This window comes from Ascaphus truei, chromosome 7 (genome assembly GCF_040206685.1).
Source record: "Ascaphus truei isolate aAscTru1 chromosome 7, aAscTru1.hap1, whole genome shotgun sequence".
NCBI classification, from domain to species: Eukaryota; Metazoa; Chordata; class Amphibia; order Anura; family Ascaphidae; genus Ascaphus; species Ascaphus truei.
This window is the reverse complement of record NC_134489.1, coordinates 110,437,439-110,454,142: the sequence shown is the minus strand read 5'-3', so window position 1 is coordinate 110,454,142 and position 16,704 is coordinate 110,437,439. Positions and strand designations below refer to the sequence as shown.

General features: G+C 55.0%; 1 protein-coding gene across 1 annotated transcript in view; it reads left to right on the top strand.

The window, feature by feature from the left end:
- The window catches only part of LOC142500018 (kalirin-like), a 131,183-nt gene that overhangs the window by 26,013 nt on the left and 88,466 nt on the right, over window positions 1–16,704 (top strand). Inside the window, exon 4 of the mRNA XM_075610075.1 lies at window positions 10,513–10,708. Within this exon, the coding sequence (XP_075466190.1) occupies window positions 10,513–10,708 (196 nt within the window). The remainder of the gene's footprint in view (window positions 1–10,512; window positions 10,709–16,704) is intronic.

Sequence of the window (16,704 nt, the reverse complement as noted above, 5' to 3'; positions counted from 1 at the left end):
CCTCACACACAGGAGCAGCAGCAGCGATGTTCTGTGACCCTGTGCCAGGTTCTCACCGCACCTCACACACAGGAGCAGCAGCAGCGATGTTCTGTGACCCTGTGCCAGGTCCTCACCGCTCCTCACACACAGGAGCAGCAGCGATGTTCTGTGACCCTATGCCAGGTTCTCACCGCTCCTCACACACAGGAGCAGCAGCAGCGATGTTCTGTGACCCTGTGCCAGGTCCTCACCGCTCCTCACACACAGGAGCAGCAGCAGCGATGTTCTGTGACCCTGTGCCAGGTTCTCACCGCACCTCACACACAGGAGCAGCAGCAGCGATGTTCTGTGACCCTGTGCCAGGTCCTCACCACTCCTCACACACAGGAGCAGCAGCGATGTTCTGTGACCCTGTGCCAGGTTCTCACCGCACCTCACACACAGGAGCAGCAGCAGCGATGTTCTGTAACCCTGTGCCAGGTCCTCACCGCACCTCACACACAGGAGCAGCAGCAGCGATGTTCTGTGACCCTGTGCCAGGTTCTCACCGCTCCTCACACACAGGAGCAGCAGCAGCGATGTTCTGTGACCCTGTGCCAGGTTCTCACCGCTCCTCACACGCACAGGAGCAGCAGCAGCGATGTTCTGTAACCCTGTGCCAGGTCCTCACCGCTCCTCACGCGCACAGGAGCAGCAGCAGCGATGTTCTGTGACCCTGTGCCAGGTTCTCACCGCTCCTCACACACAGGAGCAGCAGCAGCGATGTTCTGTGACCCTGTGCCAGGTTCTCACCGCACCTCACACACAGGAGCAGCAGCAGCGATGTTCTGTGACCCTGTGCCAGGTCCTCACCGCTCCTCACACACAGGAGCAGCAGCGATGTTCTGTGACCCTATGCCAGGTTCTCACCGCTCCTCACACACAGGAGCAGCAGCAGCGATGTTCTGTGACCCTGTGCCAGGTCCTCACCACTCCTCACACACAGGAGCAGCAGCGATGTTCTGTGACCCTGTGCCAGGTTCTCACCGCACCTCACACACAGGAGCAGCAGCAGTGATGTTCTGTGACCCTGTGCCAGGTTCTCACCGCTCCTCACACACAGGAGCAGCAGCAGCGATGTTCTGTGACCCTGTGCCAGGTCCTCACCGCTCCTCACACACAGGAGCAGCAGCGATGTTCTGTGACCCTGTGCCAGGTTCTCACCGCACCTCACACACAGGAGCAGCAGCAGCGATGTTCTGTGACCCTGTGCCAGGTCCTCACCGCTCCTCACACACAGGAGCAGCAGCGATGTTCTGTGACCCTGTGCCAGGTTCTCACCGCACCTCACACACAGGAGCAGCAGCAGCGATGTTCTGTGACCCTGTGCCAGGTCCTCACCGCTCCTCACACACAGGAGCAGCAGCAGCGATGTTCTGTGACCCTGTGCCAGGTTCTCACCGCACCTCACACACAGGAGCAGCAGCAGCGATGTTCTGTGACCCTCTGCCAGGTTCTCACCGCACCTCACACACAGGAGCAGCAGCAGCGATGTTCTGTGACCCTGTGCCAGGTCCTCACCGCTCCTCACACACAGGAGCAGCAGCGATGTTCTGTGACCCTGTGCCAGGTTCTCACCGCTCCTCACACACAGGAGCAGCAGCGATGTTCTGTGACCCTGTGCCAGATTCTCACCGCTCCTCACACACAGGAGCAGCAGCAGCAGCGATGTTCTGTAACCCTGTGCCAGGTCCTCACCGCTCCTCACGCGCACAGGAGCTGCAGCAGCGATGTTCTGTGACCCTGTGCCAGGTTCTCACCGCTCCTCACACACAGGAGCAGCAGCAGCGATCTTCTGTGACCCTGTGCCAGGTTCTCACCGCACCTCACACACAGGAGCAGCAGCGATGTTCTGTGACCCTGTGCCAGGTTCTCACCGCTCCTCACACACAGGAGCAGCAGCAGCAATGTTCTGTGACCCTGTGCCAGGTTCTCACCGCACCTCACACACAGGAGCAGCAGCAGCGATGTTCTGTGACCCTGTGCCAGGTTCTCACCGCTCCTCACACACAGGAGCAGCAGCAGCGATGTTCTGTGACCCTGTGCCAGGTTCTCACCGCACCTCACACACAGGAGCAGCAGCAGCGATGTTCTGTGACCCTGTGCCAGGTTCTCACCGCACCTCACACACAGGAGCAGCAGCAGCGATGTTCTGTGACCCTGTGCCAGGTCCTCACCGCACCTCACACACAGGAGCAGCAGCAGCGATGTTCTGTGACCCTGTGCCAGGTTCTCACCGCTCCTCACACACAGGAGCAGCAGCAGCGATGTTCTGTGACCCTGTGCCAGGTTCTCACCGCTCCTCACACGCACAGGAGCAGCAGCAGCGATGTTCTGTAACCCTGTGCCAGGTCCTCACCGCTCCTCACGCGCACAGGAGCAGCAGCAGCGATGTTCTGTGACCCTGTGCCAGGTTCTCACCGCTCCTCATACACAGGAGCAGCAGCAGCGATGTTCTGTGACCCTGTGCCAGGTTCTCACCGCACCTCACACACAGGAGCAGCAGCAGCGATGTTCTGTGACCCTGTGCCAGGTCCTCACCGCTCCTCACACACAGGAGCAGCAGCGATGTTCTGTGACCCTATGCCAGGTTCTCACCGCTCCTCACACACAGGAGCAGCAGCAGCGATGTTCTGTGACCCTGTGCCAGGTTCTCACCGCACCTCACACACAGGAGCAGCAGCAGCGATGTTCTGTGACCCTGTGCCAGGTCCTCACCACTCCTCACACACAGGAGCAGCAGCGATGTTCTGTGACCCTGTGCCAGGTCCTCACCGCTCCTCACACACAGGAGCAGCAGCGATGTTCTGTGACCCTGTGCCAGGTCCTCACCGCTCCTCACACACAGGAGCAGCAGCGATGTTCTGTGACCCTGTGCCAGGTTCTCACCGCACCTCACACACAGGAGCAGCAGCAGCGATGTTCTGTGACCCTGTGCCAGGTCCTCACCGCTCCTCACACACAGGAGCAGCAGCAATGTTCTGTGACCCTGTGCCAGGTTCTCACCGCACCTCACGCGCACAGGAGCAGTAGCAGCAGCAGCGATGTTCTGTGACCCTGTGCCAGGTTCTCACCGCACCTCACACACAGGAGCAGCAGCAGCGATGTTCTGTGACCCTGTGCCAGGTCCTCACCGCTCCTCACACACAGGAGCAGCAGCAGCGATGTTCTGTGACCCTGTGCCAGGTTCTCACCGCACCTCACACACAGGAGCAGCAGCAGCGATGTTCTGTGACCCTGTGCCAGGTTCTCACCGCACCTCACACACAGGAGCAGCAGCAGCGATGTTCTGTGACCCTGTGCCAGGTCCTCACCGCTCCTCACACACAGGAGCAGCAGCGATGTTCTGTGACCCTGTGCCAGGTTCTTACCGCTCCTCACACACAGGAGCAGCAGCGATGTTCTGTGACCCTGTGCCAGATTCTCACCGCTCCTCACACACAGGAGCAGCAGCAGCGATGTTCTGTAACCCTGTGCCAGGTCCTCACCGCTCCTCACGCGCACAGGAGCAGCAGCAGCGATGTTCTGTGACCCTGTGCCAGGTTCTCACCGCTCCTCACACACAGGAGCAGCAGCAGCGATCTTCTGTGACCCTGTGCCAGGTCCTCACTGCTCCTCACACACACAGGAGCAGCAGCGATCTTCTGTGACCCTGTGCCAGGTTCTCACCGCTCCTCACACACACAGGAGCAGCAGCAGCGATGTTCTGTGACCCTGTGCCAGGTCCTCACCGCTCCTCACGCGCACAGGAGCAGCAGCAGCGATGTTCTGTGACCCTGTGCCAGGTCCTCACCTCTCCGCACACGCAGCAGCAGCGATGTTCTGTGACCCTGTGCCAGGTTCTCACCGCTCCTCACACGCAGCAGCAGCAGCGATGTTCTGTGACCCTGTGCCAGGTTCTCACCGCTCCTCACACACACAGGAGCAGCAGCGATGTTCTGTGACCCTGTGCCAGGTCCTCACCGCTCCTCACGCACACAGGAGCAGCAGCAGCGATGTTCTGTGACCCTGTGCCAGGTCCTTACCGCTCCTCACACACAGGAGCAGCAGCGATGTTCTGTGACCCTATGCCAGGTTCTCACCGCTCCTCACGCACAGGAGCAGCAGCGATGTTCTGTGACCCTGTGCCAGGTTCTCACCGCTCCTCACATGCACAGGAGCAGCAGCAGCGATGTTCTGTGACCCTGTGCCAGGTTCTCACCGCTCCTCACACACAGGAGCAGCAGCGATGTTCTGTGACCCTGTGCCAGGTCCTCACCGCTCCTCACACACAGGAGCAGCAGCAGCGATGTTCTGTGACCCTGTGCCAGGTTCTCACCGCTCCTCACACACACAGGAGCAGCAGCGATGTTCTGTAACCCTGTGCCAGGTCCTCACCGCTCCTCACACACAGGAGCAGCAGCGATGTTCTGTGACCCTGTGCCAGGTCCTCACCGCACCTCACACACACAGGAGCAGCAGCAGCGATTTTCTGTAACCCTGTGCCAGGTCCTCACAGCACCTCACACACAGGAGCAGCAGCGATGTTCTGTGACCCTGTGCCAGGTTCTCACCGCTCCTCACACGCACAGGAGCAGCAGCGATGTTCTGTGACCCTGTGCCAGGTCCTCACCGCACCTCACACACAGGAGCAGCAGCGATGTTCTGTGACCCTGTGCCAGGTTCTCACCGCTCCTCACACACAGGAGCAGCAGCGATGTTCTGTAACCCTGTGCCAGGTTCTCACCGCTCCTCACGCGCACAGGAGCAGCAGCAGCGATGTTCTGTGACCCTGTGCCAGGTCCTCACCGCTCCTCACACACAGGAGCAGCAGCAGCGATGTTCTGTGACCCTGTGCCAGGTTCTCACCGCTCCTCACACGCACAGGAGCAGCAGCGATGTTCTGTGACCCTGTACCAGGTTCTCACCGCTCTTCACGCGCACAGGAGCAGCAGCGATGTTCTGTGACCCTGTGTCAGGTTCTCACCGCTCCTCACGCGCACAGGAGCAGCAGCGATGTTCTGTGACCCTGTGCCAGGTTCTCACCGCTCCTCACACGCACAGGAGCAGCAGCGATGTTCTGTGACCCTGTGCCAGGTTCTCACCGCTCCTCACACGCACAGGAGCAGCAGCAGCGATGTTCTGTAACCCTGTGCCAGGTTCTCACCGCTCCTCACACACAGGAGCAGCAGCAGCGATGTTCTGTGACCCTGTGCCAGGTTCTCACCGCTCCTCACTCGCACAGGAGCAGCAGCAGCGATGTTCTGTGACCCTGTGCCAGGTTCTCACCGCTCATCACACGCACAGGAGCAGCAGCAGCGATGTTCTGTGACCCTGTGCCAGGTTCTCACCGCTCCTCACTCGCACAGGAGCAGCAGCAGCGATGTTCTGTAACCCTGTGCCAGGTTCTCACCGCTCCTCACACACAGGAGCAGCAGCAGCGATGTTCTGTAACCCTGTGCCAGGTCCTCACCGCTCCTCACGCGCACAGGAGCAGCAGCAGCGATGTTCTGTGACCCTGTGCCAGGTTCTCACCGCTCCTCACACACAGGAGCAGCAGCAGCAGCGATCTTCTGTGACCCTGTGCCAGGTTCTCACCGCTCCTCACACACACAGGAGCAGCAGCGATGTTCTGTGACACTGTGCCAGGTCCTCACCGCTCCTCACGCGCACAGGAGCAGCAGCAGCGATGTTCTGTGACCCTGTGCCAGGTCCTTACCGCTCCTCACACACAGGAGCAGCAGCGATGTTCTGTGACCCTATGCCAGGTTCTCACCGCTCCTCACGCACAGGAGCAGCAGCGATGTTCTGTGACCCTGTGCCAGGTTCTCACCGCTCCTCACACGCACAGGAGCAGCAGCAGCGATGTTCTGTGACCCTGTGCCAGGTTCTCACCGCTCCTCACACACAGGAGCAGCAGCGATGTTCTGTGACCCTGTGCCAGGTCCTCACCGCTCCTCACACACAGGAGCAGCAGCAGCGATGTTCTGTGACCCTGTGCCAGGTTCTCACCGCTCCTCACACACACAGGAGCAGCAGCGATGTTCTGTAACCCTGTGCCAGGTCCTCACCGCTCCTCACACACAGGAGCAGCAGCGATGTTCTGTGACCCTGTGCCAGGTCCTCACCGCACCTCACACACACAGGAGCAGCAGCGATGTTCTGTAACCCTGTGCCAGGTCCTCACCGCACCTCACACACAGGAGCAGCAGCGATGTTCTGTGACCCTGTGCCAGGTTCTCACCGCTCCTCACACGCACAGGAGCAGCAGCGATGTTCTGTGACCCTGTGCCAGGTCCTCACCGCACCTCACACACAGGAGCAGCAGCGATGTTCTGTGACCCTGTGCCAGGTTCTCACCGCTCCTCACACACAGGAGCAGCAGCGATGTTCTGTAACCCTGTGCCAGGTTCTCACCGCTCCTCACACACAGGAGCAGCAGCGATGTTCTGTGACCCTGTGCCAGGTTCTCACCGCTCCTCACACACAGGAGCAGCAGCGATGTTCTGTAACCCTGTGCCAGGTTCTCACCGCTCCTCACGCGCACAGGAGCAGCAGCAGCGATGTTCTGTGACCCTGTGCCAGGTCCTCACCGCTCCTCACACACAGGAGCAGCAGCAGCGATGTTCTGTGACCCTGTGCCAGGTTCTCACCGCTCCTCACACGCACAGGAGCAGCAGCGATGTTCTGTGACCCTGTGCCAGGTTCTCACCGCTCCTCACGCGCACAGGAGCAGCAGCGATGTTCTGTGACCCTGTGCCAGGTTCTCACCGCTCCTCACGCGCACAGGAGCAGCAGCGATGTTCTGTGACCCTGTGTCAGGTTCTCACCGCTCCTCACGCGCACAGGAGCAGCAGCGATGTTCTGTGACCCTGTGCCAGGTTCTCACCGCTCCTCACACGCACAAGAGCAGCAGCGATGTTCTGTGACCCTGTGCCAGGTTCTCACCGCTCCTCACTCACAGGAGCAGCAGCAGCGATGTTCTGTAACCCTGTGCCAGGTTCTCACCGCTCCTCACACACAGGAGCAGCAGCAGCGATGTTCTGTGACCCTGTGCCAGGTTCTCACCGCTCCTCACGCACAAAGGAGCAGCAGCAGCGATGTTCTGTAACCCTGTGCCAGGTTCTCACCGCTCCTCACACACAGGAGCAGCAGCGATGTTCTGTGACCCTGTGCCAGGTCCTCACCGCTCCTCACACACAGGAGCAGCAGCAGCGATGTTCTGTGACCCTGTGCCAGGTTCTCACCGCTCCTCACGCGCACAGGAGCAGCAGCGATGTTCTGTGACCCTGTGCCAGGTTCTCACCGCTCCTCACACACACAGGAGCAGCAGCAGCGATGTTCTGTGACCCTGTGCCAGGTTCTCACCGCTCCTCACGCGCACAGGAGCAGCAGCAGCGATGTTCTGTGACCCTGTGCCAGGTTCTCACCGCTCCTCACGCGCACAGGAGCAGCAGCAGCGATGTTCTGTGACCCTGTGCCAGGTTTTCACCGCTCCTCACGCGCACAGGAGCAGCAGCAGCAGCGATGTTCTGTGACCCTGTGCCAGGTTCTCACCGCTCCTCACGCGCACAGGAGCAGCAGCGATGTTCTGTGACCCTGTGCCAGGTTCTCACTGCTCCTCACACACAGGAGCAGCAGCGATGTTCTGTGACCCTGTGCCAGGTTCTCACCGCTCCTCACGCGCACAGGAGCATCAGCGATGTTCTGTGACCCTGTGCCAGGTTCTCACCGCTCCTCACTCTCACAGGAGCAGCAGCAGCGATGTTCTGTGACCCTGTGCCAGGTCCTCACCGCTCCTCACGCGCACAGGAGCAGCAGCGATGTTTTGTGACCCTGTGCCAGGTTCTCACCGCTGCTCACTCGCACAGGAGCAGCAGCGATGTTCTGTGACCCTGTGCCAGGTTCTCACCGCTCCTCACGCGCACAGGAGCAGCAGCGATGTTTTGTGACCCTGTGCCAGGTTCTCACCGCTGCTCACTCGCACAGGAGCAGCAGCGATGTTCTGTGACCCTGTGCCAGGTTCTCACCGCTCCTCACGCGCACAGGAGCAGCAGCGATGTTCTGTGACCCTGTGCCAGGTCCTCACCGCTCCTCACAGGAGCAGCAGCAGCGATGTTCTTTGACCCTGTGCCAGGTTCTCACCGCTCCTCACGCGCACAGGAGCAGCAGCGATGTTCTGTAACCCTGTGCCAGGTTCTCACCGCTCCTCACGCGCACAGGAGCAGCAGCAGCGATGTTCTGTGACCCTGTGCCAGGTCCTCACTGCTCCTCACACACAGGAGCAGCAGCAGCGATGTTCTGTGACCCTGTGCCAGGTTCTCACCGCTCCTCACACGCACAGGAGCAGCAGCGATGTTCTGTGACCCTGTGCCAGGTTCTCACCGCTCCTCACGCGCACAGGAGCAGCAGCGATGTTCTGTGACCCTGTGCCAGGTTCTCACCGCTCCTCACACACAGGAGCAGCAGCGATGTTCTGTAACCCTGTGCCAGGTTCTCACCGCTCCTCACACACAGGAGCAGCAGCGATGTTCTGTAACCCTGTGCCAGGTTCTCACCGCTTCTCACGCGCACAGGAGCAGCAGCAGCAGCAGCGATGTTCTGTGACCCTGTGCCAGGTTCTCACCGCTCCTCACACACAGGAGCAGCACCGATGTTCTGTGACCCTGTGCCAGGATTTGTGTGGGTGTTTTTTTATTGAGAGGTAAAGAAGTTGTTGGGAGAGAGGTGTGTAAATAATGGTGCAGTGGGGAAGTTGGAGAGAACAAAGATGTCCACAAAGGAGTGAGAAAACAGTAAACAGAAAAAGCAGTAGGGAGGGCACAGTGAGATGCAGGAGGAGAGACTTCCCAGGTACTGGAGGATAAACGTGTACAAATAATCACAGCATTTAGAAAGTGAATGTCTCACAGTTGCAAAGTTGTTGTTGTTTTTCAGAGTCCAGATCTTCCTCTAATCTTCACCTTCAAAATGAACTCTACAGACATGTTAAGTGTGCCACTTAGGATGGGACACACAGCCAAGACAGACTGCCTTAAATACTCTGAACACACGCATTTGACTAACAATGAAGGGAGGGGTCTGCCTAATCTACTCAGAAAAATACCAAATAGTTAATTAGATTTTAAGTTGTGTTGCAATTGATAGGAGAATTCAGCTCACAGAAACACACACTATAAATGTGACACTTAACATGTTACACGTGGCATCAATCTCATTTTAACAAGAAGGGGAATGCGGTCAGGAATTAGATAATTACTCCTTCTTCCCTGAACAGGTAGTACATGCGTGGAGCAGCTTTCCAGCAGAGGCATATACCACAGAGGAAATAAAAGATACATTGAGCCACAAAAGGCTGTCACAGATAGAGAAATAACAGGTCACATAGGTCGTTATTAGGGAAGGAACAGACTGAGGCTCAGCGGTCTCCTGTCCGTTTATTGTCATTGTCAACTGTTGTCTTTTTTCATCTCTCGTTATGTTAATGAGTCCATCAGTGAGTGGGGCTATGTTAATGACTGTCCTTCAGTGAGTGAGGCTATTATGTTAATGACTGTTCTTCAGTGAGTGGGGCTATTATGTTAATGAGTGACTGTCTGTCAGTGAGGGAGGCTATGTTAATGAGTGACTGTCAGTGAGTGAGGCTATGTTAATGAGTGTATGTCAGTGAGTGAGGCTATGTTAATGAGTGACTGCTGTCAGTGAGTGAGGCTATGTTAATGAGTGACTGTCAGTGAGTGAGGCTATGTTAATGAGTGTATGTCAGTGAGTGAGGCTGTGTTAGTGAGTGACTGTCAGTGAGTGAGGCTATGTTAATGAGTGACTGTCAGTGAGTGAGGCTATGTTAATGAGTGACAGTCAGTGAGTGAGGCTATGTTAATGAGTGTATGTCAGTGAGTGAGGCTATGTTAATGAGTGACCGTCAGTGAGTGAGGCTATGTTAATGAGTGTATGTCAGTGAGTGAGGCTATGTTAATGAGTGACTATGCATCAGTGAGTGAGGCTATATTAAGAGTGTATGTCAGTGAGTGAAGCTATGTTAAGAGTGTATGTCAGTGAGTGAGGCTATGTTAATGAGTGTATGTCAGTGAGTGAGGCTGTATTATGAGCGAGTTAATTAGGGTGTTATGATGAGTAATAAAAGGACAGAGTTCCTCAGCTATAAGGAGTGCAGCCCCGCACAGGCTTCAAGGGAGCACTCACTTTGCAGGCAGCGGTGAGGCCTATACTTAGTGATAATGCCTTCCAGCAAGTGACACTGCCCTCCTAATGAATGGGATTCCCTGGCCCTGTACTGAATAAGAGCGCCTTCCATTGAGTGAGATGTCCTTATACTGAGTGAGATGTCCTTGTACTGAGTGAGTCTGCATTATACTGAGTGAGGCGTCCTTATACTGAGTCTGCTTCTATGTAGGGAGCCTGCATTATACGCAGGGTGCCTGCGTTATAGTGAGTTAATCCTGCATTACACAGCCACCCTGCTAAGCTGTGTCCATCTCCTTGTGACGCCAGGTGACGGCCGAGCTGGACGCGTGGAATGAAGATCTGCTCCGACAAATGAACGACTTCAACACGGAGGACCTGAGCCTGGCGGAGCAGCGCCTGCAGCGGCACACGGAGCGCAAGCTCGCCACCAACAACATGACGTTCGAAGTGATCCAGCAGGGCCAGGATCTGCACCAGTACATCATGGAGGTGCAGGCGTCAGGTAGGAGGCGCAACGCCATGCCAGGGAGATGGGACGTGCACTGTCACATCACCAGGCTTCGTGTAGGGGGGGTGCACTATTACATCACAAGGCTTCGTGTAGGGGGGGTGCACTGTTACATCACAAGGCTTCGTGTAAGGGGGTGCACTATTACATCACAAGGCTTCGTGTAGGGGGGGTGCACTGTCACATCACAAGGCTTCGTGTAGGGGGGTGCACTATTACATCACAAGGCTTCGTGTAGGGGGGGTGCACTGTCACATCACAAGGCTTCGTGTAGGGGGGGTGCACTGTTACATCACAAGGCTTCGTGTAGGGGGGGGTGCACTATTACATCACAAGGCTTCGTGTAGGGGGGGGTGCACTATTACATCACAAGGCTTCGTGTAGGGGGGTGCACTATTACATCACAAGGCTTCGTGTAGGGGGGGTGCACTGTTACATCACAAGGCTTCGTGTAGGGGGGTGCACTATTACATCACAAGGCTTCGTGTAGGGGGGTGCACTATTACATCACAAGGCTTCGTGTAGGGGGGGTGCACTGTTACATCACAAGGCTTCGTGTAGGGGGGGTGCACTATTACATCACAAGGCTTCGTGTAGGGGGGGGTGCACTGTTACATCACAAGGCTTCGTGTAGGGGGTGCACTGTTACATCACAAGGCTTCGTGTAGGGGGGTGTGCCCTGTCACATCACAAGGCTTCGTGTAGGGGGGTGTGCACTGTCACATCACAAGGCTTCGTGTAGGGGGTGCACTGTCACATCACAAGGCTTCGTGTAGGGGGGTGTGCACTGTCACATCACAAGGCTTCGTGTAGGGGGTGCACTATTACATCACAAGGCTTCGTGTAGGGGGGGTGCACTGTTACATCACAAGGCTTCGTGTAGGGGGGGTGCACTGTTATATCACAAGGCTTCGTGTAGGGGGTGCACTATTACATCACAAGGCTTCGTGTAGGGGGTGTGCACTGTTATATCACAAGGCTTCGTGTAGGGGGGTGTGCACTATTACATCACAAGGCTTCGTGTAGGGGGTGCACTATTATATCACAAGGCTTCGTGTAGGAGGGGTGCACTGTTATATCACAAGGCTTCGTGTAGGGGGGGTGTGCACTATTACATCACAAGGCTTCGTGTAGGGGGGGTGCACTGTTACATCACAAGGCTTCGTGTAGGGGGGGTGTGCACTATTACATCACAAGGCTTCGTGTAGGGGGTGCACTATTATATCACAAGGCTTCGTGTAGGGGGGGTGCACTATTACATCACAAGGCTTCGTGTAGGGGGTGCACTATTATATCACAAGGCTTCGTGTAGGGTGTGCACTATTACATCACAAGGCTTCGTGTAGGGGGGTGCACTGTTACATCACAAGGCTTCGTGTAGGGGGGTGCACTATTACATCACAAGGCTTCGTGTAGGGGGTGTGTGCACTATTATATCACAAGGCTTCGTGTAGGGGGGGTGCACTATTATATCACAAGGCTTCGTGTAGGGGGGTGCACTATTATATCACAAGGCTTCGTGTAGGGGGGTGCACTGTTACATCACAAGGCTTCGTGTAGGGGGGTGCACTGTTACATCACAAGGCTTCGTGTAGGGGGGTGCACTATTACATCACAAGGCTTCGTGTAGGGGGGTGCACTATTACATCACAAGGCTTCGTGTAGGGGGTGCACTATTACATCACAAGGCTTCGTGTAGGGGGGGTGCACTATTACATCACAAGGCTTCGTGTAGGGGGGTGTGCACTGTTACATCACAAGGCTTCGTGTAGGGGGGGTGCACTATTATATCACAAGGCTTCGTGTAGGGGGGGTGCACTGTTACATCACAAGGCTTCGTGTAGGGGGGGTGCACTATTACATCACAAGGCTTCGTGTAGGGGGGGTGCACTGTTACATCACAAGGCTTCGTGTAGGGGGGGTGTGCACTATTACATCACAAGGCTTCGTGTAGGGGGTGTGTGCACTATTACATCACAAGGCTTCGTGTAGGGGGGGTGCACTATTACATCACAAGGCTTCGTGTAGGGGGGGTGCACTGTTACATCACAAGGCTTCGTGTAGGGGGGGGTGCACTATTACATCACAAGGCTTCGTGTAGGGGGTGCACTATTACATCACAAGGCTTCGTGTAGGGGGGTGCACTATTACATCACAAGGCTTCGTGTAGGGGGGTGCACTATTACATCACAAGGCTTCGTGTAGGAGGGGTGCACTATTATATCACAAGGCTTCGTGTAGGGGGTGCACTATTATATCACAAGGCTTCGTGTAGGGGGTGTGCACTGTTATATCACAAGGCTTCGTGTAGGGGGGTGCACTATTACATCACAAGGCTTCGTGTAGGGGGGGTGCACTGTTACATCACAAGGCTTCGTGTAGGGGGGTGCACTGTTACATCACAAGGCTTCGTGTAGGGGGTGTGCACTATTACATCACAAGGCTTCGTGTAGGGGGGTGCACTATTATATCACAAGGCTTCGTGTAGGGGATGTGCACTGTTATATCACAAGGCTTCGTCTAGGGGGTGTGCACTATTATATCACAAGGCTTCGTGTAGGGGGTGTGTGCACTATTATATCACAAGGCTTCGTGTAGGGGGGGTGCATTGTTACATCACAAGGCTTCGTGTAGGGGGGTGCACTGTTACATCACAAGGCTTCGTGTAGGGGGGGTGCACTATTATATCACAAGGCTTCGTGTAGGGGATGTGCACTGTTATATCACAAGTCTTCGTGTAGGGGGTGTGCACTATTATATCACAAGGCTTCGTGTAGGGGGGGTGTGCACTATTATATCACAAGGCTTCGTGTAGGGGGTGTGCAGTGTTATATCACAAGGCTCCGTGTAGGGGATGTGCACTGTTACATCACAAGGCTTCGTGTAGGGGGTGTGCACTATTATATCACAAGGCTTCATGTAGGGGGGGTGTGCACTATTATATCACAAGGCTTCATGTAGGGGGTGTGCACTATTATATCACAAGGCTTCGTGTAGGGGGTGTGCACTATTATATCACAAGGCTTCGTGTAGGGGGTGTGCACTATTATATCACAAAGCTTCGTGTAGGGGGTGTGCACTATTTCATCACAAGGCTTCGTGTAGGTGGTGTGAACTATTATATAACAAGGCTTCGTGTAGGGGGTGTGCACTATTATATCACAAGGCTTCGTGTAGGGGGTGTGCACTGTTATATCACAAGGCTTCGTGTAGGGGGGTGCACTGTTACATCACAAGGCTTTGTGTAGGGGGTGTGCACTATTACATCACAAGGCTTCGTGTAGGGGGGGTGCACTATTATATCACAAGGCTTCGTGTAGGGGGTGTGCACTGTTACATCACAAGGCTTCGTGTAGGGGGTGTGCACTGTTATATCACAAGGCTTCGTGTAGGGGGTGTGCACTATTATATCACAAGGCTTCGTGTAGGGGGTGTATGCACTATTATATCACAAGGCTTCGTGTAGGGGGTGTGCACTGTTATATCACAAGGCTTCATGTAGGGGGTGTGCACTATTATATCACAAGGCTTCGTGTAGGGGGGTGCACTATTACATCACAAGGCTTTGTGTAGGGGGTGTGCACTATTATATCACAAGGCTTCGTGTAGGGGGGTGCATTGTTACATCACAAGGCTTCGTGTAGGGGGGTGCACTGTTACATCACAAGGCTTCGTGTAGGGGGTGTGCACTATTACTGTACATCACAAGGCTTCGTGTAGGGGGGGTGCACTATTATATCACAAGGCTTCGTGTAGGGGATGTGCACTGTTATATCACAAGTCTTCGTGTAGGGGGTGTGCACTATTATATCACAAGGCTTCGTGTAGGGGGGGTGTGCACTATTATATCACAAGGCTTCGTGTAGGGGGTGCACTATTATATCACAAGGCTTCGTGTAGGGGATGTGCACTGTTACATCACAAGGCTTCGTGTAGGGGGTGTGCACTATTATATCACAAGGCTTCGTGTAGGGGGGTGTGCACTATTATATCACAAGGCTTCATGTAGGGGGTGTGCACTATTATATCACAAGGCTTCGTGTAGGGGGTGTGCACTATTATATCACAAGGCTTCGTGTAGGGGGTGTGCACTATTTCATCACAAGGCTTCGTGTAGGGGGTGTGCACTATTATATCACAAGGCTTCGTGTAGGGGGTGTGCACTATTATATCACAAGGCTTCGTGAAGGGGGTGTGCACTATTATATCACAAGGCTTCGTGTAGGGGGGTGCACTGTTACATCACAAGGCTTCGTGTAGGGGAGGTGCACTGTTACATCACAAGGCTTCGTGTAGGGGGTGTGCACTATTACATCACAAGGCTTCGTGGTGGGGGGGTGCACTATTATATCACAAGGCTTCGTGTAAGGGATGTGCACTGTTACATCACAAGGCTTCGTGTAGGGGGTGTGCACTGTTATATCACAAGGCTTCGTGTAGGGGGTGTGCACTATTACATCACAAGGCTTCATGTAGGGGGTGCACTATTACATCACAAGGCTTCATGTAGGGGGTGCACTATTACATCACAAAGCTTCGTGTAGGGGGGTGTGCACTGTTACATCACAAGGCTTCATGTAGGGGGTGCACTATTACATCACAAGGCTTCGTGTAGGGGGTGCACTATTACATCACAAGGCTTCATGTAGGGGGTGCACTATTACATCACAAGGCTTCGTGTAGGGGGTGTGCACTATTACTGTACATCACAAGGCTTCGTGTAGGAGGGGTGCACTATTATATCACAAGGCTTCGTGTAGGAGGGGTGCACTATTATATCACAAGGCTTCGTGTAGGGGGTGTGCACTATTATATCACAAGGCTTCGTGAAGGGGGTGTGCACTATTATATCACAAGGCTTCGTGTAGGGGGGTGCACTGTTACATCACAAGGCTTCGTGTAGGGGAGGTGCACTGTTACATCACAAGGCTTCGTGTAGGGGGTGTGCACTATTACATCACAAGGCTTCGTGGTGGGGGGGTGCACTATTATATCACAAGGCTTCGTGTAAGGGATGTGCACTGTTACATCACAAGGCTTCGTGTAGGGTGTGTGCACTGTTATATCACAAGGCTTCGTGTAGGGGGTGTGCACTATTACATCACAAGGCTTCATGTAGGGGGTGCACTATTACATCACAAGGCTTCATGTAGGGGGTGCACTATTACATCACAAAGCTTCGTGTAGGGGGTGTGCACTATTATATCACAAGGCTTCGTGTAGGGGGTGTGCACTATTACATCACAAGGCTTCGTGTAGGGGGTGTGCACTATTTCATCACAAGGCTTCGTGTAGGGGGTGTGCACTATTATATCACAAGGCTTCGTGTAGGGGGTGTGCACTATTACATCACAAGGCTTCATGTAGGGGGTGCACTATTACATCACAAGGCTTCATGTAGGGGGTGCACTATTACATCACAAAGCTTCGTGTAGGGGGGTGTGCACTGTTACATCACAAGGCTTCATGTAGGGGGTGTGCACTATTATATCACAAGGCTTCGTGTAGGGGGTGTGCACTATTACATCACAAGGCTTCGTGTAGGGGGTGTGCACTATTTCATCACAAGGCTTCTTGTAGGGGGTGTGCACTATTATATCACAAGGCTTCGTGTAGGGGGTGTGCACTATTATATCACAAGGCTTCGTGAAGGGGGTGTGCACTATTATATCACAAGGCTTCGTGTAGGGGGGTGCACTGTTACATCACAAGGCTTCGTGTAGGGGAGGTGCACTGTTACATCACAAGGCTTCGTGTAGGGGGTGTGCACTATTACATCACAAGGCTTCGTGGTGGGGGGGTGCACTATTATATCACAAGGCTTCGTGTAAGGGATGTGCACTGTTACATCACAAGGCTTCGTGTAGGGGGTGTGCACTGTTATATCACAAGGCTTCGTGTAGGGGGTGTGCACTATTACATCACAAGGCTTCATGTAGGGGGTGCACTATTACATCACAAGGCTTCATGTAGGGGGTGCACTATTACAT